The 24,529-nt window shown below is 48.1% G+C and overlaps 1 protein-coding gene across 5 annotated transcripts in view; it reads right to left on the bottom strand.

Annotated features, from left to right (window-relative positions):
- Window positions 1-421: 421 nt before the first annotated feature.
- LOC146207846 (uncharacterized) overlaps window positions 422-24,529 on the bottom strand; it is a 62,597-nt gene continuing 38,489 nt past the window's right edge. For 2 of the 5 annotated variants that reach the window (XM_084590945.1, XM_084590935.1), the window contains exon 2: window positions 422-2,487. In XM_084590945.1, coding sequence (XP_084447071.1) covers window positions 552-2,462 — 1,911 coding nt within the window. In that variant the 5' untranslated portion in view covers window positions 2,463-2,487 and the 3' untranslated portion in view covers window positions 422-551. Of the gene's footprint in view, window positions 2,488-19,490; window positions 19,604-22,980; window positions 23,143-24,529 lie in introns of all 5 variants that reach the window. The other 3 variants (XM_084590926.1, XM_084590917.1, XM_084590908.1) reach the window with 3 other exon arrangements.

Genomic DNA, 24,529 nt, shown 5'->3' on the forward strand with positions numbered 1-24,529 from the left:
TTTTAAACCTGCTGGCTCAAATGTCAAATTTCATAGCATATTTCTAGCATACTCACCAGCATTCTTTCATAGCAGATTGCTGCTTGCATCAGCACTGTACCTTTGTTCTCAAGAAAAAACAAGGGCATCAATACTAGTCTGCAAACGTGAATATGGGACAGAATTAGCAGTTTGACTTTGCTAAAGATAAGCTAGCAATTTTTTATATGGTGTTAAGCTTTAAGGAAGATGCAAGTTAGGCTTTCATGGCCTATACTCTGACAAGTGTTCATAGATGATGTTTGGTCACAGCAAGCACACTGGCTTCAGCACCCATTCTCGTGTGCAAGCCATACTATCCCCATAGGTTTACTCACCTAGAGAATAACAAAAGGTAATTCCTGAAACATTCACTGATGGAAACTTCCGGGAGAAAGTCATGATTAACAGCAAGCACACTGGCTTCAGCACCCATTCTCGTGTGCAAGCCATACTGTCCCTATAGGTTTACTCACCTAGAGAACAAAAGGTAATTCCTGAAACATTCACTGATGGAAACTTCCGGGAGAAAGTCATGATTTAGAGTCAAAGGACCACATCCAGCCTTCATCAAGCTTTTCAAGTTGTGACAGCAGTTCAAATGGCCCATCCCCATGTTCCTCACAGCCACCCAGGTTGGTGTCCACATTTATGTCAATGAAGGATGTGTCTATATTAATTGCTTGTCCTGCTTCATATAATCCCAATACATTTACAGCACCACTAGTGACAAGTTTTTCTGAGCACAAGACATCACTGGTGCAAGGCTGCCTTCTGTGTGAAGGTTGAGTGCTATCTGCATCGTTCACACAAAGGCTTTTGAGAGACACAGGAGAGGAAAGCGTTGATCTTGGCACAGCCTTGTCAGCCTGGACACATCCTGAAACACTAGATTCTTTAGAAGCCTGCCCAGCACTTACAGGTAGCACTGAGCACAGTAAATCTTCATGCCTATCAGCCAAATAAATGGAGTTTGGCTTTTCTTGCATACGAATTGCTCCTGTCAATGATCCACCAGTGCAGACTTCAGATGTTGATGCAGGCAAAGAGTCACCTCTCTTCTGCAGCTTCTGCCTTAATTTTTGTCGCCTCCTACGTCCCGATCTCCCGCGAAGGTGCTTCAATTCATCAAGGAGACATTCCACAGCAGGTTCACTGGGTGACTTGACAGTTTCTTTACTATGACTAATACGGCTGGCTGGTTGCTTTAGGTCTTTTGTGCTACTCAAACTTTCAGACTTCTGTGTTGAAGACTTTTTAGGAATAGGCTCTTCAGTGTCGAATTCTCTGGTAGCAACTTGATCTCCTCTTACTTCTTTCATGGAACGGCTGATTGAACTGTGATGTGGGTCAACTGTACCTTTCCCTATTAAAGTGTATACAGGCTCCGGCTGAAAAGGAGACCTAGGAGAGACTGCAAACAGCCTTGCAACTCCATTTAAGTGACGAACTATCACTCGCCTCCGAGGTTTTCCACTTGCGACATTTGTCACACTGTCACCTTTAGGCATATCTTGGTCAAAAGATGGGTTTTTGATGGGCTCTACATGCTGTGACCAACTTGCTGCAGATCCAGAAAAACGAGGCTCCATTCGTTGAGAAGATTTTGGAACAAACACCACACTACGAGGCACTGAATGTCGAGATGGACTGGAAACAAATCCTGCTGCACGAGAGTCTGCAGATACTGCACTGATGGTACCATGATTTGCTTTAGCATTTTTTGTGCAATGAGCGACCTCACTGCAACACCGTGACATTGCTGTTGCTTGCATACTTGCCTTCGGAGACTGGTGTTCTATGTTACCACTTTCTTGAGCTGTTTGTACACAAGTACAAAGTTCCACTTTGACACAACTGCTTGTAACTTTTGCCTGTACCATCATACTTCTCATGCAACCTTTGCACTTCTCTACAGACAACACTGATGCAGTTTGTGATGGACCAGAGCACTGAATCTTCACTGTACTCGTTGTCTGCACTGCATGTAAAGTTGCCCTTTCAGAACTAGAATGATGCAGGTCATTTTCTGCGCAATTGCAGGTTGACTGTGGCGATCTTGGCTTTTTTGGCTGAAAAGATCCGGCAGTTCCACTGCCTGACATAGGCTTACTTGGCTGCTTTGCAGGACTAGCCTGCGGTGAAATATCCATAGGTGTTGGATCATGATTTTCAAGAGCATGAAATTCTTGCTCAGAGCAGCCTTCCTTAGCAGTGGCAGCTGCTTGTGAATTCTTTGCAGCCTCTGTGGGGCCTGGACGAGCCACATTCCAGCCTGGTTGATAATAGCCATAGCTTCCTTGTGGTAAATAGTTATAAAAGGTTGGCTGCAGGCCCACAGGAAGAAATGATGGAGGTGGTGGATACTGGTGCGAATGAATGAATGCTCCACCTCCAATATGGTAGTAATGGCCCCATGTCGCTTGAACATATGGGTCTCCCATTGTGTGCACCAACAGCAGGTCCTGCCTGGAAGAATGGCAACAAAGAAAATTCAGTACATAGGCCCACATGATTTCAGATCGTGTTCAGTGTAAAGGATCAAAGTGAAATACCACCTTTTCAGTTCACATGAGGATAATCAGTTTATAATCCTGGGTATAATTATAACTTGGTTCCTCTAGCGACTGGTCCTTGAAAGCACTTGTCAATTAACAGAAGTAGCAAAGAAGCTGTCACACCATCCACAACAGTAAACAACTTTGGATTCGTGTTAGGCAAGGACACTTATTGGCACTGATAACTCGATTCACCCAGTCTTCCTGTATGACCTCTAACACTAGATAGAGCTAGCAGTTAAATGCCTGAGGCACCCCAGTTCGAGAAGTACAAATATGCCTCTATATGTATATATGCTGATTTTTGTCAGCCCAGGTATCAGTAGATGTTTCATGAGTTCACTGTACCTTTAGTTTGAAGAAGCAGTTCATGAAATTGCAATGACATACAGGCTTTCCATGCCAACAATAAATGAGGCCCTTCAACCAATGGTGTTGGCTGATCCTCAGGACACTGCAGTTAATCCAGTTAAGGCAGTCAACCAAAACTTAGTAGCATCATTAGCTATAGTTAGCATTCTTATCCACATATTTGCACAGACATGTCCGCAATCGCATACAATACACGCACAAATCTGACTGCAGGTCGGGAGAAGTGCGACGCAGAATCCGTGACTCCAAGACACCATGTGACATCAACCTCTCATCCAATCGGGGAATCTCGATGCCGAACTGGTGGTTTTCCGACAGGGAGCAACTGACATGGCAACACATGGCCGAGCGGTGACTGGGCAATGTGTTTTATTGCAAAGGCAATACTACACCCATTTTCAGCCTTTCACGTAGCCACGTTTTACTTTTATTGACCTTGCATGGCTGTGACGTCATACCAGCTGCGATAGATGAGCTACCAAGTCGAGTCGTCGGGTGGCGGTGCTCGGTAGGCACGGCTGCCGCGGGTGAATGTCACTGTGACGTCATACAGCTGCGAGATGGGCTACCAGTCGAGTCGTCGGGTGGCGGCGGTCGGTAGACACTGCGCGCCACGGATGCGATGTCACATCATACCAGCTGCGAGAGATGGGCTACCAAGTCGAGTCATCGGGTGGCGGCAGTCGGTAGGCACGGCGCGCCACAGATTATGGTTTGGTTTGTGCAGTTTAACGACCCAAAGCGACTCAGGCTATGAGATGCCGTAGTGGAGGACTTCTGAAATTTGGACCACCTGGAGTTCTTTAACGTGACTGACATCGCACAGCACATGGGTGCCTTGCTTTTCGCTTGCATCGAAAAGCGGCCGCCGAGGCCGGCATTCGATCCCGCATCCTTGGGAACAGTGGTCGAGCGCCGTAACCACTGCGCCACCCCGGCGGGGTGCCATGGATGAGATGACGTCATACCAGCTGCGAGATGGGCTACCAAGTCAAGTCGTCGGGTGGCGGCGGTCAGCAGGCACGGCGCGTCACGGATGAGATGACGTCATACCAGCTGCGCGAGATGGGCTACCAAGTCGAGAAGCAGCGATCGGTAGGCACGGCGCGCCACAGATGAGCTGATATCATACCAGCTGTGGAGATGGGCTACCAAGTCGAGTCGTCGGGTGACGGCAGTCGGCAGGCACGGGGCGTCACGGATGAGATGACGTTATACCAGCTGCGCGAGATGGGCTACCAAGTCGAGTCGTCGAGTAGCAGCGATCGGTAGGCACGGCGCGCCACGGATGAGATGATATACCAGCTGCGGAGATGGGCTACCAAGTCGAGTCGTCGGGTGGCGGCGGTCGGTAGGCACGGCGCGCCAAGGATGAGATGACATCACTGACGCAATACCAGCTGTGAGATGGGCTACCACTCGAGCCATCAGGTGGCAGCGGTCGGCAGGCACGGCGCGTCACGGATGAGATGACGTCATACCAGCTGCGTGATGGGCTACCTAGTCGAGAAGCAGCGATCGGTAGGCACGGCACGCCATGGATGAGCTGATATACCAGCTGCAGAGATGGGCTACCAAGTCGAGTCGTCGGGTGAAGGCGGTCGGCAGGCACGGGGCGTCACGGATAAGATGACGTTATACCAGCTGCGCGAGATGGGCTACCAAGTCGAGTCGTCGAGTAGCAGCGATCGGTAGGCACGGCGCGCCACGGATGAGATGATATACCAGCTGCGGAGATGGGCTACCAAGTCGAGTCGTCGGGTGACGGTGGTCAGTAGGCACAGCGCACTGCTACCGAGTGGAAGCGCTGCTGTCACCTCTCCTCTCGCAGTTGAGAGGAAAACAATGGGTATATAAATGCTCGCGCTTGCTCAGTAGGGCCAGGAACTGCCACCTTTCAACACCTCCCCCCGTCAGCTGAGGCAGGCAGGGGAGGTGCTGAAGGATGGCAGTTTCTGGCCCTACGGGGCTGGGACAGTAGGTCGACGCCGCTTGCGGCGGGGGCTAGCCAGCCACCGAATTTTATCTGCAGTAGACCGTTATTGCACCCGCCAATTCTTCAGCAGTGGATGATGGCTGTTGCGGCGTGCGTTTCTCTCCCTCTCCTTTATTTTCTCTTCTGTCCGCACGAGGCAGCAGAGGTGGCTCAGCTAGAGCTAGTAGCACGCCCGTGCATTTTCTTTTCCTTCTTTCTACAGCCACAACAGCTGAGGCACTCACTATGTACCCTGATAAACAGAAAGAAAAGTCACGCCATCTCGATGAAGCCAGGAAACAACAGCGGGCTAGACAAAAGAACGGGAACAGCATCCCGCTCGACGGCGCGCTCAAGATGCAACTAGACAAGCGCGTCACGCTTCTCTTAAATCGTCCTCAACCAGCGACATCTCTGAATGAAATGTAATGGATGCTTTGAACAGCAGACTGGCAACATGTTCACTCAGCAGTTCGCTCAGAATGGCAAGGAACTATACGTAGCCATGCTATTGCTTTTGCAATCTACCAGGCTTATATAAAGCTAAGCCCCAGCTATTTTTTATAACCTCACTAGACCATGTGACATGCCTAGTTGGCAAGAAAGTTTTGGAAGGCGGCAGGTGACATGGACCGCCGCTGATTGGCAGCAGTGGCAGATGCGCTGGGCACGTGGCATGGCCAAGGTCGGCGGATGTAGGTTGTATCCGATGCAAACACCCAATAATGCAATTGATATGAAACAGCGACTGGGCGGCGGCAGTTGCTGCACAATGACGCTCTCCCTGCAGTGCGGCCTGGCAGCAAGAATTTGATCTTAGACGGCACTGTTGCTTTTGTCAGGCCTTTCTTGCGAACTTGGCAACCAGTGTCCCTCATGATGATGATACCATACTGCACTGCGGCGCCATCTGCGCAAGCAAGTCGATTTTAAGGCAAAAGCTTTCAATGGCTCATCCTTGTCCGTATGTCGGCAAAACCTGTCACACTTATCTGTCAATCATCCTGACAGCCACACCGGGCACGTGAGGAACCTTTGAGCCTTTCTAGGCTCACGAAATGAAGTCCCGTGCGCGAGATATGTCAACCTGCTTAATAATAATAATTGGTTCACTGGAAAGGCGCAGTATCTGCCACACTTGTTCTGTGGACCCCTGAACCTCACCATAAAGGGAGTGAAAGTGGAAAGAGAAAGGGGTGCTGTAGTAGAGGGCTCCAGAGTAATTTCGACCACCTGGGGATTTTTAACATGCACTGACATTGCACAGCACACGGACGTCACTTCGTTTCATCTCCATCATTTCAGGTATGGGTCTACTGTTAAGGGGCAGGAAGTGGAAGAGTGGCTGTTCCTGGCCCTGCGGGGCTGGGATTGGTAGGTCAATGCCGCTTGCGGCGGGGCTAGCCTGCCACTGAATTTTTATCTGTCGTAGGCCGTCACTGCACCCGCCACCCCTTAGGTGGTGGACTAAGGCTGTTGCAGTGCACTTTTTCTTTACTTCTGTCCGCACAAGGCAGCAGAGGTGGCTCAGCTAGAGCCAGTAGCAGGCCCGTGCGCTTTTCTTCTTCCTACAGCCACAACTGTTAAGGGTAAGGTCGATTTTGGTGGTGCACTTTGATGAAAGGCCTATGTGCACAAATTCTGATTTGGACCAGGAGCAGAAGGCCGCAACGACGGGCGTAGTTGTCTACAATGTCCGTCGCTTGGCCTTCATTTCTTCTACCAAACGTGTTTAGCCTAAATGGTGATGACGTGTTAGATACCATCGACCCTTGCCAGCTGAGCAGGGAGCAGGAAGTCTCATCATAGCTGTATTGTACTGGAATGCCGAGAGGACCGCTCCCTGCGGGGTACCTCACGTGCCTAGTTCGTATAGGCCATGTTCGATGTCCTGAATCTGGATGTATGATTGTCGGTCAGTGAAAAACTGACTGACATCACATCCAGCCATGACGTCACCATGTGACGGCTATCGATGTCTCGAAACGTCTAACCATTCCTATTGGTTAGTGATAGTTACCCATGACTTGCACTTTCTGAGTACTAGTTAATGTCTGGTTAGTGTTAAACACCCCGAACTATAACTATACTCGGGGACAACTTTCTGTGGCAATGTGGTGGAAGCTACGGAGCCGAAACGCACCAGCTCACTCCACACAAGAATATAGCACCTCCAGGAATTTCGCAGTGGATGCTGTAGAATGTTATACCATTAAGGAAATATTTACCTTATTATTGTATCAGGCTTAAACTACAGTACTAGCCAGTACAGCAGGAGTTTAATATGCAGCGTTCATATCGACGGCTGTGCGGCCTGTCGACAATCTCGCAAAACGCAAGCAGCATACGCGGGGCCGGGTTGGATGCATCTGCGGCTTTTCTCCGCCCATTTCTGCGCACATCTGTTTTTGACAGCGTACGTCATGTGCGTTGAAGAAACCTCATCCGAGGCCAGGTACTCGGAACTACATTGCGTAGTAACACTGTTAGGAAGGACCTGTCCTCGTAGCTTTGACTCCATTGCCACAGAAAGTTGTCCCCGAGTATACTAAGTGATGGGTAGTGCTAGTTGCAATGACCTCCAAATTCATGGGTTCCTATGGGCGTCTGCTTAACTATTCTGGTTGGTCGCTTCGAATTTGGCGGCTGGTGAGTTCACTTCTCAGTCGACCAATCAGATGCACCGCTCGCGCGGACTGCTTTTGTCGACAACAGTATGAGCATTAAATGCTTTTGCCTTAAAAGAGGAAGAAAGACGCGCCTCGCAACAGCCCTCGTCCGCCACCGGTGGTGGCAGTTGCAATGACCCTCGCCCTGGTTGCACCGCTCTTAGCGCCATGACATCGCACCACTGGGCCGGTCTCATGAAAAAGCCTCCGCCGGGAATCGAACCTCAATTACTGGAATCCCCCCCCCCAGCAGAGCGCGTGGGATCGTAAGCAGCTCATCTTAATTCTTCTCTAGCATGAGGCGCAGCATGATCAAACGATGGCGCAGGCAGAAGCATAACTGCAAGCTAAAAACCCGGATCGCGGCATTAACTAAAAAGGCGACAAAATGCGGCGCAACTCGCGGATTCTAACTGGGTAGATAGATGCAACGCGGCAGCTAGGCAGATGTCTCGCGAAAACAAATGGTGTCTTTTTCGAGCGTTCATAAATACAAACCAGGCATGCACTGGCAAGCAGAAACACCTGCAGAGAGCAATACACACATTTCAAGGAAATGCGGCCCAGCTAGCACTGAAGCTTCGGGACCAGTACCTGAGCACGATGCAAGACCCAAGGGGAGCAGCTTACAGGTACAGTGGAGACGAAAATGCTGAGCTATACAAGCTCAAGGCGGCCTTAGCGGGAATGAAACGTGGGACAGCGTCTGGGACCAGATCACAGTAAAACTAGAAAATCTACCAGAACACGCGTAACAATCTCTCCTGAAACACTAATTCGATCTGAACGGGCGAAGTTCCTCTTCCCACTGAATGGAAGAAGGCACTGATAACTCATTCCCAAGGCGGGCAAGCCATAGATACGGAAAACTTAAGGCCCATTTCTCTCAAGGCGTGCATGGGCAAATTGATGGAAACAATGGTCAGACACTCCGAGTATCTAGAAAACAAGCAAGTCTTCGCCGAATCATGTACGGCTTCAGGACAAATAAATCGATCCAGGACGTCCAGCTCCTGCTTAGCAGATACTAAACCCCATAGAACACCCGAACGGGGATAAGATAGTGCTGACCTAGATCTGAAGACAGCCTTTGATAATGTGACACACAAGGTCATCCTGACACCTTTTGGAGACGAGGTGTGGAAAGAACGCGTTCGGGTACATAAAACGCTTCCTCGCAGCAGACAGACCGACGTGAGAATTCAGAACGAAGAAAACGGTCTTCTATTAGGCACGAGAGGAACGCCACAGGGAGTGCTACTATCCCTGCTGCTTTTCAACATGGCAATGGAATCTCCCGTCCATTTGGAGGAAGTCTCGGGTGTGCACCACGCACTTACGCAGACATCTCCATATCGGCCACGCAGGGCTCTGGGAAAAATTGAGGCCAGCTTGCAAGAGGTACTCACTGCTGTCAACGATTAGGCGAAAACATGCGGCCTTCGCTGCCCACCGAAAAAAATCGAAATCGTGCATATTCGTCCCTGCAAAATGTCCACACAGAATTGTGACTTCGATCAGAACCGATACCCGAGAAGAAAATAGTTTTGGGTGTTTTAATTCAGTGTAAACTGGCGACAACCACGTTCGAGAAGCTAAAAGGTGGGAGACCAGGTGGGCCGGAAGGTCCGCAGCCTCGAACAAGAAAGGGGGACTGAGAAGCAAAGATGCTCTACGACTAGCCACTGGCTCCACGAGAATACTCTTGAGGTGATCACGAGCAAAATAGCGAAATGCCTCGACCTCCTTATAACCACGCCGAACCTTAGTCTCTAAGGTCAGGGTATGATGAACTCGTTCGAGGAACTGACAAGCCCACCTCACAAGCCAATACACGCAATTATCGCAGACACTGTCGGGGCATCACCTATTAACCTGTCTACACATATAACACACGACTCTAACCAAAGATAGAATTTCTCAGGAGTGGCGATATGCCCTGCACGTAAAACCCCTTTCCACTAACAGGTCCAGGGATGACCACGAGGGTAGGCACATGGCCAGGGCAGAGGCCTTAGCTCACCACTAAGGAGGGAAACCCAAAGTGTACTACGTTGATGCGTCCGGCCCGCACCAAGGCAGGTGGTACACGGCGACAGTGATCCAAAAGTCGAAAAACCTTGAACGGGCTCACATTGAAAGCTCGAAATGTAACACAGGCAGAGGAGGTCATCATCACGTTATCAGCAAGATTCCAAAACGATCATAGCGGACTCGCGAGAGTCATGTAGGAACGTTCAACAAGGCTGGGTCCCGTACCTGGCCTACTGGCTACTACAAAGCTGCTCAGACCTGGCCTACCAACTACTGCAAAACAGATCGTACGTAGGAAGTCCATCCCGCTGCTTCATAGTCTGGGCTCCAGCCCACTCGAGGCTAGATGGAAACGAGGCGGTAGAGACCGCCGCCCGCGCACTCAGGAGCGCGGACGGTCTGCGTGCATCCAGCACAGATCTGGTGCCACGCGGCCACACATCCATCGAGCATTCATACAAAGCTAGAGGGATTATCCGCGTGTACCCTCCTCCCCAGCGCTGTTCACGCGCTGCCGAAAACCTTTCTACCGAGAGGACGGTAGGTCAATGCCGCTTGCGACGGGGGCTAGCCAGCCACCGAAATTTTATGTTGCAGTCCGTCATTGCACCCGCCACCGCTTCGGTGGCAGATGACGGCTGTTGTTGCGGCGCGCATCTTTCCCTCTTCTTTTTCTTCCCTATTTTCTCTTCGGTCCGCACAAGGCAGCGGAGGTGGCTCAGCTAAAGAGCCAGTAGCAGGCCCGAGGATTTTCTCTTCCTTCTAACAGCCACAACCTTTCTACCGAGCATGGACGCCGAGCGAAACCGTCGTCTCGCTGCATTCAGTTGGCAGCTCTCTACGAGCGTTAAATCGTGACTGTTGCTTCATCACCGAGCGCTTGTTTCGCTACTTCACCCAGTATAAGCACTAGAAACAGTAAAGCTACAACTCTGGCGCACCCACAAGCACAAAAACAATGCACTGCTGCGAACAGAGCGAATGACGCAGCGCATGCACAATACCCCGCTCGAACTGAATACGAGACGAAAAGCATGGACATAGCAACGATGAAGCAAGAGCAAAAACAATCGCGGTCCGCGTCAGAAGCTCGGACCACGCGGACTGAAAAAGGCGCTTGGCATATTTGATCCACTCCGCCATCCAAAGCCCGACGGCACCGCTCTCGCCATCGCTCAGAGCACTGACGTCGGTGTCACGTGGGCCGCGGACCATCGGCGGTCCGGTCCTCCCATCTGAACCCACCTTAACCGGTCCACCTTGTCCCCCACTCAGAATTTACACCGGCATACTTTCAGGCAAACAACTCAAATGTACCAAAACACAATCTTTGCCCCCACCCATGTAAAGGATTAACGAGCGGAGGAGGAACGTGCGTTTTTTCGCCTCCTTACGAACACCATGTAGGGGCTTTTAACACCATCATGTGCCCAGCGTCACTTAAACACTGACACTGCCTTCTCCAGAGAGTGCCCACACTGTGGGGAGATGTCCTCGGACCTCCTTCACATGGTGAGGGCGTGCCCCTCCAACCCTGCCATTACACCCAACCCAAACCTCAACCCGGGAGGACTGGGAGGCAACCCTACCCGCCTGCTCCAACCTGAAAGCCCAAAAGGCGCTGGTCAAACGAGCAATTGCGGAAGCCACTGGAATCCCATACTAGGGACAGGGGCACTAAGCCTGACCCCAGAGCAACATCCATGTAACTAATAAACAAGCATGGTTCGCGATAGCCCCATTAGCTGCTGACTGTGGTGAACATTATAACGAGCCTCAAATCCTTTAATGTATTTGAAGGCAGTGAGATATTGAATAGGCATTGTCGACAAAAAGCACAAGACATGAAAAGAATCGCACTTCACGATAAATTAGTGCGACGACAAATGGAAATCATCTCGTATTAAATACTGCGTTTGGTAGTTTGCCCGTACGGTTCATTTGCTGTGCGTTTGCACCTAGTTAATTGGTATAAAGGAAAGGCGCAGTATCTATCACTTCGCGATGGAAACATGAACCGAGTGAATACAATTATCATTACAACTGAAATATCAATGAAAACAGACATCCTTATAGTTAACTGTGACACTCGCCACCAATGAAATTTTGGCCTGCAGAAGCGCGGCACAGTCGCCCTTGACGCTACTGCTCGTGCCAACAGCTTCTGCCATGCAAAATGGATGGTGTGGTTTGCTGGCATGCTCAAACAAAACACAAAATAACACCACGATGCCGGACAGCTATGGGCAGCGTGTAGTAGCTGTTGCACACTATTGCTACCGCAGCACCAACAGCAGACACACAGCCCAAGATGGTGTCGAATGGAATGTGTGCGAACATTCCGTTAGCTCACGGGGCACCACCTTAAAATGAAGATGGCAGAGCCCAGACATCGAAATTAGGCCTATAATTGAGAGTGCCAAACTAGTTATAGAATAAAATTAATAACCTAAATAAACCCGCTGACATCTACCGCAGATACCAACAAGGTGTTGCTAGTAGCACTGCTACAAGATGGTGGCATGTTTGGTTATGATTTTTTGCATTTAATACATTTTGAAGTGAATCAAGCAAGATTAAAGAATAAAAACAGGTGTAATTTACTGAAACAAAAAAGTATGCAGGCTTGAGTTATGTGAACACAAGTACCTGTCTTATGATGCTGTGGCATAACCATAAAATGTAGTATTTCACTTGATGCTCAGTGAAATGTTAGTGGCAAAGATAGGGCACAGCATGATGCCACTATCTGTTAAAACCAGACCTACCTGATCAATTTAAAATAAATTCCTCATTAAACCGTGAGTTCTTCCCTTGATATGCCACCAAGTGGCAAGATCTGCCAGAATATACCACCACAGTGGTTCAGGTGTCCATAGATAATGCGCATTTCTATTAAATCAATTACTAACCATTAGTCTAGCATATGGTTCAAAAACCACTACAGAGCAAAGACTGCACAAATTCGTTGTCTGTGCCGTAAGTTATGTCATCCAAGCGGTGATAATCCACGCAGCAGCGAAGTATGCCGTCTTTCTTCTATCATCTCGCACCACAGGCTGTCATTCTAAAGCATTTGGTTCCCGCATGGAAAAGCAGAATACGAACAAGTGACAAGCTGTGCAGACTTCAGCAACAATTCTTATTCCTGCTCATATGCTCCTCAAACTGCGCCGGCAGATATGAATCAGGGTAGTGTTGCCATCTGTTGAGGCCTTCGTGACAACTATGACACTCCTCTCCACCCACACAAAAATAAAAACACTGCCGACAGACCTCACGGTGAACACTGCACAGGGCGAAGTTTTTCCCTTGAACTTAGCAGCGGTGTTCGTGGATCACAAGTAGAGGATAGGGGAGGGTCTTCCTCATACAGTGATGGCACGTCCCCTGGCATAGGTGTGGCTCTGCAGCAGAGGGCTGGTGCTCATATGTACTCCCATCACTGGCTTGCAGCTATAGTACAGCATCTGGGAAACATACGCTTTAGTGGCAGCAAATTCTGGGCACAGTATAAGGCTGCCTACGAAATCTTCTGCCTGACAATGGAATGCCAGCGATGTGGTCAATGGATGTACTGCTCACAGTCGTTAGAATCCATAGTAGACCATCTCAAATGTTTCGTGCATAGACTGTATGCCCTGGTTACACAAGTGAAGTCAGATGGGCATTCTTCAACTGTTTTGTCAACATCAAGATCATATCAGGATGCAGCAATGTAAAGGCTGTCTTCAGCTTGCATCCCATCATTAGCTCAGCTGGGGAGCATCCAGTAGTCTCGTGTGGTGTTGACCTGTAAGTCAGAAGGATGTGAGCTAGCAGATAGTCGTTCCCACACCCTCCCTGTCTTCTTCAGTTGTGAAGACAGTTTGTACTGCATGGCCTGCAGCACCATCTGATGCCAGATGATACCATGGCGTTAGTACATCCTTGATGCCACTCCATCAAGAAACAACTGAAACTGGCACTCACAAATACTGGTCCATTATCAAAAAGATCATGTCCACCAAGCAGTCCATGGGTACTGAACATGGTTCATAAGCATAGAATCATGGCATCAGCTGATAGCGTGGTCACTAGAATGACTATCCCCCAGGCATGACTGAGTCACTGCTTTCATTTTGCAGATACCAGGGTGGCCTTCATGAAGCAGATGCAGTAGCTGTTACAGGGTACTAGGGACAACCACTCATGAACCCAGCAGGATGCATATTTCTTACACGCTCAACTGCGTGGTGTGATTAGCAAAAGGTTTCATTGCAGGTTCACGCAACTCCGTTCCAGCCCACAGTGCCTCCTGAACCTTAGCTAACACGCTCCTTGGAAGCAGTTTCAGCCACTATGCATGACACAAGGGCCTTCGGATACGCAACCTCAAGCATGAACACTTCTGCTGGCTGCTCCACTGGATGTGTAAAAACAGCCAGCTCAGACATCATTTGCAATACTAGCTCCAGGTCTGTACTTGAGCTTGTACGCACCCAGCATATCATAAGCAGAGAACATGTTTCTGGTACAGATTTGCCAGTAGCTATCAGGCTAAGCAAAGGCTTGTGGTCAGTGACCAACTCGAACTCGAGGCCCCAAACTTATTGCCAAAAAACTTGGTCACTCCAAACATAAGAGCCAGAGCTTTCCTCTCCAAATGACTGTACTTAAACAAGACTTCTTGCAAATGTGATTGGATGCTCAGCACTCATGTCTCATGGTGGGCTAACACAGCCCCCACTCCATACAATAATGCATCACAAATTAACACCAAGAGATTCTTAGTCACAGAGCATCAAAACTGCAGCAGACACTAGTAAGTCATTGTTTTGCTAAAATGCAAGCTCCTAGTCAGCACCCCATTTCCATGGTGTCTTGTCTGTTGGATAAAGTAGTCAAGAGATTTGGCAGAAATCTCAGAAATTTACAAGCCCCACATAACTGCAGTGATTTCACATCACTAGGCCTTGAGGCCTCCAGCATAAGAGCCAGCACTCATGTCTCATGGTGGGCTAACACAGCCCCCACTCCATACAATAATGCCTGTAAGTCAGAAGGATGTGAGCTAGCAGATAGTCGTTCCCACACCCTCCCTGTCTTCTTCAGTTGTGGACAGTTTGTACTGCATGGCCTGCAGCACCATCTGATGCCAGATGATACCATGGCGTTAGTACATCCTTGATGCCACTCCATCAAGGAACAACTGAAACTGGCACTCACAAATACTGGTTCATTATCAAAGATCATGTCCACCAAGCAGTCCATGGGTACTGAACATGGTTCATAAGCATAGAATCATGTCATCAGCTGATAGCTACCGTGACAATGTGGCCTAGGTATTCCAGCTGTGGATTCATGAAGCTGCTCTCGAGCTTCGGCTTCGAGCGACGAGGTGGAAACCCGCTACCGTGACAATGTGGCCTAGGTATTCCAGCTGTGGATTCATGAAGCTGCTCTCGAGCTTCGGCTTCGAGCGACGAGGTGGAAACCCGCTACCGTGACAATGTGGCCTAGGTATTCCAGCTGTGGATTCATGAAGCTGCTCTCGAGCTTCGGCTTCGAGCGACGTAACACTCGAGCCAAGTTCTCAAGGTTATCTTTATCATTGTGTCCAGTCACCAGGACATCATCTAAGCACACAACTACATGATGCAGTCTGCATCAAGTTGCCCATTTCCCTCTGGAAAGATCAACAGTGCTGACGAAATGCTGAAAGGCACGAGTGTATTGATACAACGCACTATGCGTGTTGATGGTCAGCAACATCCAAGATTCTTCGTCCAGCTTCACTTGCAAGTAGGCATCTTTCAAGGTCAAGCATTGAATGTTTCCCCCTCACCCAGTTTGGCAAACAGGTTCTCTACATGCAGTATCAGATATTTCTAGGCAGTTACTGGATTGGCCATGACCATCAGCCGCCACAGATTTGAACGTCCGTAGCGCTTGAGAATAGGCACAATGTAGCCCACTCTGACGTTCTTACAAGTTGCCTCACTCCAACATGTTCCAAACACAGCAGCTCCTCATTCAGGCGATCAATCAACACGAACAAAACAGGTCTCAGCTTGAAAAACTTTGCCTTTACATTGCCGTGTAAGGTGCAGTCATGCCTTGGAAGGTTCCAAGCTTGTTATAAAAAAGAGTGGAGTACTCGGCCAGCCCATTCTTAAGCGATGAAACTGGCTGGCCGGTCACAGCTGGCTGGACGCGTGGTGTGCTGCTGCAGAGTAGTCAAACCCGCCGTGTGTGGACACTAGTGCAAATTCACAGTGCTCTCTACATATATGTGACCCCAAATCATGGCTGTGCTATGCAAATTGCATCTTCTCGGTAATCGTTACTTGTGAAGACTGTCCGCAATGGTGAAATTAAATGGCAGGTCTGTTGCAACTGTAGAAGTGGTGTCTTGAGGATGTCTCCGAAGGCACAAAGCATCGGCCCTGCTTTCCACACTGATCTCAAGATTGCACTACCGCATGGTGAAAAAGGACTAAAAGAAGCATGAAAGTATACAAAGAACCAGGAAGGAAAAGTTGTATGATATTTTGTGCCGCATAAGCAACTATGGCTATCATGCACCAAATAGGAAAGAGAAATTAGGATCTTTAAACTAGAGGTCAAAAGAGAAAAATTTACAGAACTTTTCTTAAGACTGCTAAAGCTGCAAATGTGAAAGCCCTTCAACTCATTTGCTGCTTCCTGTTGCATGAAACTGTGCTGTGGCCCTTTGTGTCAACCTCACTAGAGGGCACATCTGTGTAACGTGCGGTTACTATATGGGCTTTGTTAGAGTTCCACATTTCTTCCGCCACCAAGCAACAGAGTATCACCATGAAGACATCTTGGCGGGTACTCCAGCTGCATTGCATAATCCCTTGTGCGTGTTGGGGTCACCACCCACTGACTACTATTGAGTAACCAGTGGCGTCCTCTAAGCTGAAGACCAACCAGCGGTGCTCTGCATAAAAGCAATTTGTTTTACCTCCCTTTCTCTCCTGGTCTTCATGGTTGGTGGTCGCCTCCCGGCACGCCAGCATGGGGACGACCACACAACATGGTGTCAGAAGTGACAGCAGCATGAAAAACTCGCCTTGAAGCAGCTTTCAATGAATGTCAACGGCAGAAAGATGCTCCCAGACGCAAGCGCCCAACAGGCCCAGTGGCTAGGCCTCACTCTGCAGCCACCGGACAGGTTCCACTACAACCCGGCAAGTTGGTCTTCGTGAAAGACTTGCTTCAAGGACTATGCTGCCGTATCCAGACTACAGAACTCTGCAAAACATGCAAGTATGCACAATTCTGTACTGTATCGGCCTGGATGCTCGTTCGCAGCTACACTTTTTCAGTCAACGCTGCCACATTAGCCTCCTACGACGCAGTTGTCAAAACATGTCTCCAAGCACTTCGTGCATCCCTGTAACGAACTCTAAGAGTTGTCCCGTTTTCAACAACCTGACGAAAGTGTCAATGCATTTTACGCCGAGATTTTTAAGTTAGTCAAGCATTGCAACTACCCGTCACTGGCAGAACGCTTGGTCCGCGACAGGGTTGTTGTTGGATTGCTCGACATGCATCTCTCCAAAAAACTTTGCTGCTCCCTGAAGCTAACTCTCAGAGCTTGGACGCAAGCTCACCAGACCGAAGACATGGTCAAGGAACGCTCACTTGCATAGGCTACCTCGCAAGGGGTGGTCAACATTGACGCTTCAACCCGAATGCGACAGCCGATTGGCAGCAAAATGTGCTCAACGGATGCTAAGTCGGAACGTATTGTGACATTCCAGCCCGTTTCTTCTGTAGCCGAGCATTTCATGCACACTCACAGTGCCGAGCAAAGAGCTCTATCTGCAACTGCTGCGGTAAGAAAGGTAATTTTGCTGAAGTTTGCCGCTCCAGGAAGTCGAGGCACACCAAACTCAATGCTATCCAATTGTATGCTCGAGTCGCCAGCTAAAGCCAAGTTTGTGGATGCCACAGTCGACAATTACACAGCTCAGTTCATAGTAGACTTGGGAGCCGATGCTTCTGTAGTTCCAGTCACTTCCCAGGAGTCCCGGCCGAGCTCGCCAAAGTTGATGCCATTTTGATAGGCCCCGGTGGCCAACCTCTATGTACAGGGCTCGTATTTGGCACGCTCATTTTGGAAAGGGAAGACCAGCTCCAAGCACTTTTATATCATTAAATCACTTCCAGTACCTTTACTGGGTCTACCAGCCATCCAAGCTTTTGAAATGGTCAAATTTTTGGGTGCTGTCAACATTCCTGAGCAAACGCTTCATGCCGAACTGTTTCGTGACCTCTGCACGTTCAGAGATAGGTACACCATTCATTTGAAACAAGACTACCGCTCTCACTTAGTGCACCTCGACGGACACCAACCTTACTGCATGAAGTCATTCAGGCAAGAACATGAAAAACTCAAAAGCAACAAATTCATGCATGCTGCAGCGGATGCATTGTTTCGCATCGCTTCCAAAATGCATTCAGTAGACATTGTGGAACATTCTGCTACCGAAGTCGTGGCTTTCACTCTAGACATGCTTCCGTGAACATGCAGGATATTGGGAATGCCTGCCAGTATGGCTGGCCAAGGAAATAAGATACCTCCTCACATGTCAAAGTATGAATCAGTGAAGGATGAACTTTGTGATGGTGTTCTCAAAGGCACTCGCCTCTTGATCTCTTCAGCAATGAGGCCAGCAGTCTTGATGCTTCTGCATGAAGGATATCAGTCACACCAAGGCCCTCACTCATGAATATGTATGGTGGCCTGGCATAACAGCGGAGGTTACCTCTCTCATGACCAGCTGTGAAAGGTGTGCCTTTACATGAATTCAGCGGAACCAATCCTTCCTACAAACTTCTTGGAAATTCTGGGCATGGACCGCTTTCACCACAACTCTCAAACCTTGATGGCAGTGGACTACTACTCACTGTTCCTGGAGATAGTGACACTGAAACGTACAACAGCTCCAGTGGTCATTGAGGCATTCAAAAGCCTGTTTGCCCGTCATGGGACACCGCAACAGGTAGTCAGACAATGATACACCCTTTTGTTCACAAGAACTTGCCACATTCACCGTATTGTATGGTTTCGACCACATCCCCATTACCCAGTCTAATGGAGAGGCGGAGCAAATGATCCAGACTGTGAAGATCTTCAGTAAAGCAAAAGATCCTCACCTGGCCCTCAGCTATAGGAACACATCAAGTGTCAGTAGCTTCAGCCCAGCTCAGCTCCTAATGGGAAAGCAACTGAGAACTCGAGTCCCAAAGCCAGATAAAAAGCTTCGTCCATACTGGCCTGAAAGGTAGGTAGCAGAGATGACCCTTACAAGAGAACGACTGCGAAGGACTTAAGCCAATGCCATCACGTCAGGGATCCGCCATCACTTAATGAACAGGTAAGATGCCTGCACAACAGTGGGGATGGCGTGTTGCACTGTGTCAGCTGCAGTGGTGGTAACTTAATTCTATTAGGCTAGCCAAAGTAATCACTTCTCGATTGCTTTTTCAGTTTCACCTCACCTCCTGCAATGATGTATGGCTGAACAACTTGGTTGCTTATACGGCACCTTTGCGCAACTCTGGCAAAACCTACATAGTAACGCTCCTGCAAGAAGCAGCATATACAACAGTAGTCTAAAAGGAGTTTCACTGTTTTTTGAATTTTGCACGCACAGATTTTGAAACGCTTAATTGCCTGCCATAGCCTATATTCTCAGACAGGTTTGTTGATTTTTTTTTTGTCCTAGAGGTACTATATAGGCTTTGCCAGAGTTGCCCAAAGGTATTGTAATAAGCAACCAAGTTGTGCAGCAAAGTAGTCTTAGCAGAATTTGAGCAGTGAGACTGGAAGGGCAGTCGAAAACTCACCACTTTGGCTGTCGTAATCGAAATAAGACACCAAGCCCGGTATACCATCCCCATGAGCGCTGATGCAATGCAGCCGGAGTGTTCATTGAGTTGGCGTCACAGTGGTACAGTTGCTTGGCAGCGAAAGAAAAAAAAAAGAAAGGCGGAACTCTGGTAAAGCCTATAATAGTAAGTCTATCTAATCCTTTCCCGCAGCACCCTCCGGCATCCTTATGCTAGGCAGGAGGAATTACAAACGTGTTCTTAGGTAGAATGAAATTCAGTTCTTAGCAATAAACAATCATGACGAAGTTCCAAATGACATAATGCTAACAGATTTGCATAGCATGTGGAAATGCCGAATGATTGTTTGCCATGCTGATCATGTCAGAACTACCTCGAGTATTTTGGGGATTCTGTTCGACAGATAATTGATGTTCTGAAAACTCAGATGTACCAGAGTTCATCAATGCATTGGAAAGTTACCAATTTGAAGCTTCTATGCTAGATGTATTGCACATACACTGCTTCACTTCTGACAAATTGGCTAGGATGTAGGTTTTGTAAAATAAAGGCAATAAAGACAAAAATAGCCTGTGTAGTGTAGTCCGAATGCGCTCAGCTGATAAACTGAAGGATGGTGGTTTCATTAGTGGCAGTGACAATTTTTTGTAAACCACACATATTTTCAGCACACTACCTGCCTATTGGGTGCGAGGACATACCGTGACGCCACCTCTCGAAAGCACCCGCATGACGAAGTGGGATAACGCACTTTGAACGGCTGCTGTTGGATGCTTTCCTAGGCAGTTCAGTTACGCGTTAGCATTACATTCATTTATTTATTTAATGTATACCTCGGTCTGGGTCTGTATAAGCTTATTTTGAGGTACGAGACCCAGTCATTCGGCAAAAAAAACACTTCACCGAATCAGAGTTATCGAAGTTGGCGAGCTTTACTGCAACGACGCGCACCGGCTGCAGCACTTCTGCTGTTATGAAAAAAAAAAATGAAGCTACCACACAACTAGTCAGATGTAAGTAGTCAGTGCACACATAATGGGATTCCTGAGCAAGAGCAGAGGACTGTCAGGAGCCTGACAGATGTTGAGGGTCTTCGCATAGCACCGGAAGAAGCAGCACCGTTAGCTTGCTCCCTTGACCGAAGTAGAGCACGCAAGATTGACTGCAGGGATAACACGGATTAATGTTTCGACAATTGTGAAGACATGTTTCATGCTGCGAATTCTTGCAAACTGACCACCATCATTGGCCCTCTTGGTCAGAGCGGATATTCGTTTTTCCCATGCACAGTAGTTTTTTTTTTTTTTTTACGCATATCTCGATCAGCACATCACAACATGCATGCAATGCTCTATCTTTCGTTCATTCACGGACTCTGACATTTGAAATTACTGCAGTACTGGAGACGCTGCGTGAAACAACTCACCATGCATACCAATGCCCGAGGCGGCAGAATCTTCTAGTTCACTTCAGTCAAACGTCCATATCAATGCGTTCATTCAGAATAATTTGAGGCCTTCTGGCCTTAGCACGATCCCGCAATTCTTTTGGAGGGTACTTCCCCATAAAGAAGCCAGCATCTTTTCCATCCTTCTAGCAGTAGTATCGTTAGAATTCACGAGTGATAAGTGTAAATTAAAACGCATGCGCCATTTCTTCTGCCACTCACCGAACATTTAGCGCTAACTCTGGACAAAATCTTGCTCGCTGAAATGTCTGCAGCGCACATCATGAGAAAGATCACTCGCTGATTTGCCCATTCAAATTTTAATTAAAGGGAAGCGGCACCGGTTTTAGAATTTGATGCGCTTCAGAGGGTCGAATCTGCAGGGTTTGTATGTTAAGTATACGAAATATTTTGGCTTTAGCTTTTGAAATAGTGACGTAATCATCGATTAAAGTTGCTACCGCGTTCAGGCTTCTCCGCAGTGCACAGCGCTGGAGGAGGGATGTCGGTAGCAGACGACAGGAGTACGACAGGCGGTAGTGACGTCAAGGACGGCGTCTACCTCTCTTCCGCTTCTATTGCCGGAGCGGGCCGTGCATCACCTGTCGCTTGCAGGCTACGCAGTGCAACCTTTTTCTTGTCTCGAGCTTGTTTTCTTCTTGCGAACGTTACCGCAAACTTTTTCAGTGCATCTTGCACCGTTCTTCACGAAAAGAACGACCATGCCGTGGTTCTGCACAGCCTATGGCTACACGAACACTGGCGGCCGAGAGGATGTCTCGTTTCATAAATTCCCAAAGGAGCGCAAGCTATCGGCGCTTTGGGTTGCCACGGTCAAGAGGAAGGATTTCAAGCCAACAAAATGGTCGGTGATCTGCTCAGATCATTTTCGCGACAGTGACTATCACCAAAGCTTGTCGTTGATGCGATCTTTAGGGATACCGATAAAATCTGCGTGATTGAAAACCGATGCTGTGCCTTCTGTCTTCGCACACAAGAACACCTCTCCGCCGCCAAGAGCTGCTTTCGCAAAAAGAAGAAAACTTGAGGTAAGAGGTCCAATACATCACATTGCTCTTCTGTTCTGTTTACGTTTTTGTTCTGTGGGGCAGATGGGTGGCCGGGCAGATAAAGGCACAGATGAAAGTAAAACTATTCAGCATTGGCGCCCGCTCACGCGGCTGGAAAACAGAGAGTAGGACTTTTTTTTTTCATGATTAGGCTATCGGTGCGATGCGGAAAGTCATCACACTGCTGAATCGACGAATGGAAAGGCAGCCCTTGTTTGCTCATGAAAAGTTTTGTTCAGGAAAACGAGCAGTTTTGGACCTCTATACGTTTTGCACTTGGCGATCCGATTCTGCTTCCACATGCCAAGTATGAACTTTTTAAAATGGAAGTCAGAAACCTATGTCGTAAAGGAGAACGCACATCCTAAACTCGCCTCTGCTTTGTTAAATTAAGTTTCTTATGTCATGTTTATATCTTATGGCCAATATCTTATTTTCAGGTTCTTGGAGAGCTCCTGGGAAATTCAACTATCCCAATTAAGAAAAGAAATCGGGGCAGCATGATGTCTGTGGTCGAAGTCGCGATGTTAAGCGCAGCTAAATGAAGTGTGCTAAACTCGCGACATGGCAGTGCGTGACTGGCGATAGCTGTCCTAGCGTTTCGGTATTTTTACCGGTGTTCTAAATGGGATTACGAGCGCGCAGCAAGGTAGCGGCCTGGCTTCTCGTCGATACCGCGCTCCCGCGTTAATTTGCTAAATCCCGCCAGATTAAAATGGATACGTACTCGAGGTTGCGGGAGCTGAGAGCATGACTTTTGCTGACATATAAATGACTAAATTCACGCAACAAAACTGGGGCGACGGCTCGTATGGATGAGTTCATTTGTTTACAATCGTCACATCAAGCGCATTGACCTGACACTGCTTCGTTCGAGTCTGGCAGGAAATTTAGGGCACCAGTAATGCAGATATGTTCAATTGAGAGCGGATCACAGGCGCAAACAGCAGTGCAGCGCAGCGGTACGTACCAGTGTGAATTTACCATGCTGGAAAAGGTTAGCGCTGTCTCCTCTCTCGTCATGTCGCCGCTGCCGCCAGTGTCACCTTGTTCCGAAGCCGCCGCTGGTTCGAACAAGTACGGCTCAATATCATATTCCCCTGAGCAACGTGACCGTTGCATGTTCAGCAGCCTACATCCACAGAAAAGCATGTGCGTGCATGTACAATCGCTTGGACCGCCGCTACCACTGAATGGAACGCCATCATTGACGTCACGGCGTGCTTGACCAATCACAGGCAAGAGCGCCACTTTCAAAACGCCCCACGGCGTTGGTGCACGTTTTTCTGATTAAAAAGTAGTTTGCGGTCACTTATGACTAAATTTAACGTCGTATTCGTGTTCAGGGGGTCGTAAACTGTATATCTGTATTCCGAACTCTTTCTCTTTAAAAAGTGATGCAGCTGCCCTTTAAGGAAGGAGAATCCTGTGAGCTTATGTTTCGGGTAGCAATAGGAGCTAGCGCAGAGTTCCCTCGCTTACGCCCGGGTACAGAGCAGTAGCAAACCATAGCAACAACTTAAATAAACTTCAGCAGCCTCAGTAACGATACAAGATCAAAAAGTGCAAGGCTGGCACTCTATATCAATCTAAACTACAGAAATAAATGCGACCATTAGCTTTTAAAACATACAAATTCAATCGAGCTTCTGCTTCAGCAGCAGTAAGAGGAGTCATGGGATCCCACTTTCTCCCATTGGTCGACACTAACGCCATTCGCTCCAATAGTGGCACTCGCGCATGAGCCAAGAAAGGCATTCATCTTAAAACTAGAGAGAAAAAACTCTGTAGTAGGATGGAGCTTTAAAAACAGCACCTGGTAACTATAGACTGGTCTGTGGAATCCTGGATAATGTTTACCCATCCCGACAGCAAACAAATGTTTTTTTCATGTGAAAAGATTTTATGTTCCATTTGCACTGAAGTTGGTGTCTGCCGTCAGCAAACATCCATGGCATGAAATTTGGAATAAGCCATTTGCTAGTGTGCAATGTCAGCATATGTATGTAGTCATGGCTGATAAAGCCGGTAGTCAATGCCATGATGAATGATTCAGCAGTATACAGTGATATACTGTTAAGGTAGCTTATGTATGTTACGATGCATAGCCACATGAAAAGTAGCACAATGCTTTTGCATTCTCTGACAAATCATGTCTACCAGGGGCATAAGATTTTTTTGAACTATTTTGAACACAAAAGTCATTTCATAAGCGCCCTACTCTTTGAAGAGAGCTCAGAGCATCCCAAAGTCCAACGAGAAGTGAGAGTCAGTGTGCGTTCCATTTCATCATATTTGCAATTTTTTTTTGTTCCATAAAACAAGGTGGTCAGTGAATATACACAAGCAGCAGTTTCTGTGGCCACAAAGCGCCTCCTGTTCTGCTGGTAACCTTTAATAAATCCAGTAGTGCACAATCACCAGTTCAAACTAAATGATACTGCCATTAAGTCTTGCAACATTCTATCTGCAAGACTGAAGTTTGGCTTAGCAGCATCTAAGACAGATTAAAATGTAAC

The sequence above is a fragment of the Amblyomma maculatum genome, chromosome 1, assembly GCF_055883805.1.
Source record: "Amblyomma maculatum isolate TAMU_Amacu chromosome 1, ASM5588380v1, whole genome shotgun sequence".
NCBI lineage: Eukaryota > Metazoa > Arthropoda > Arachnida > Ixodida > Ixodidae > Amblyomma > Amblyomma maculatum.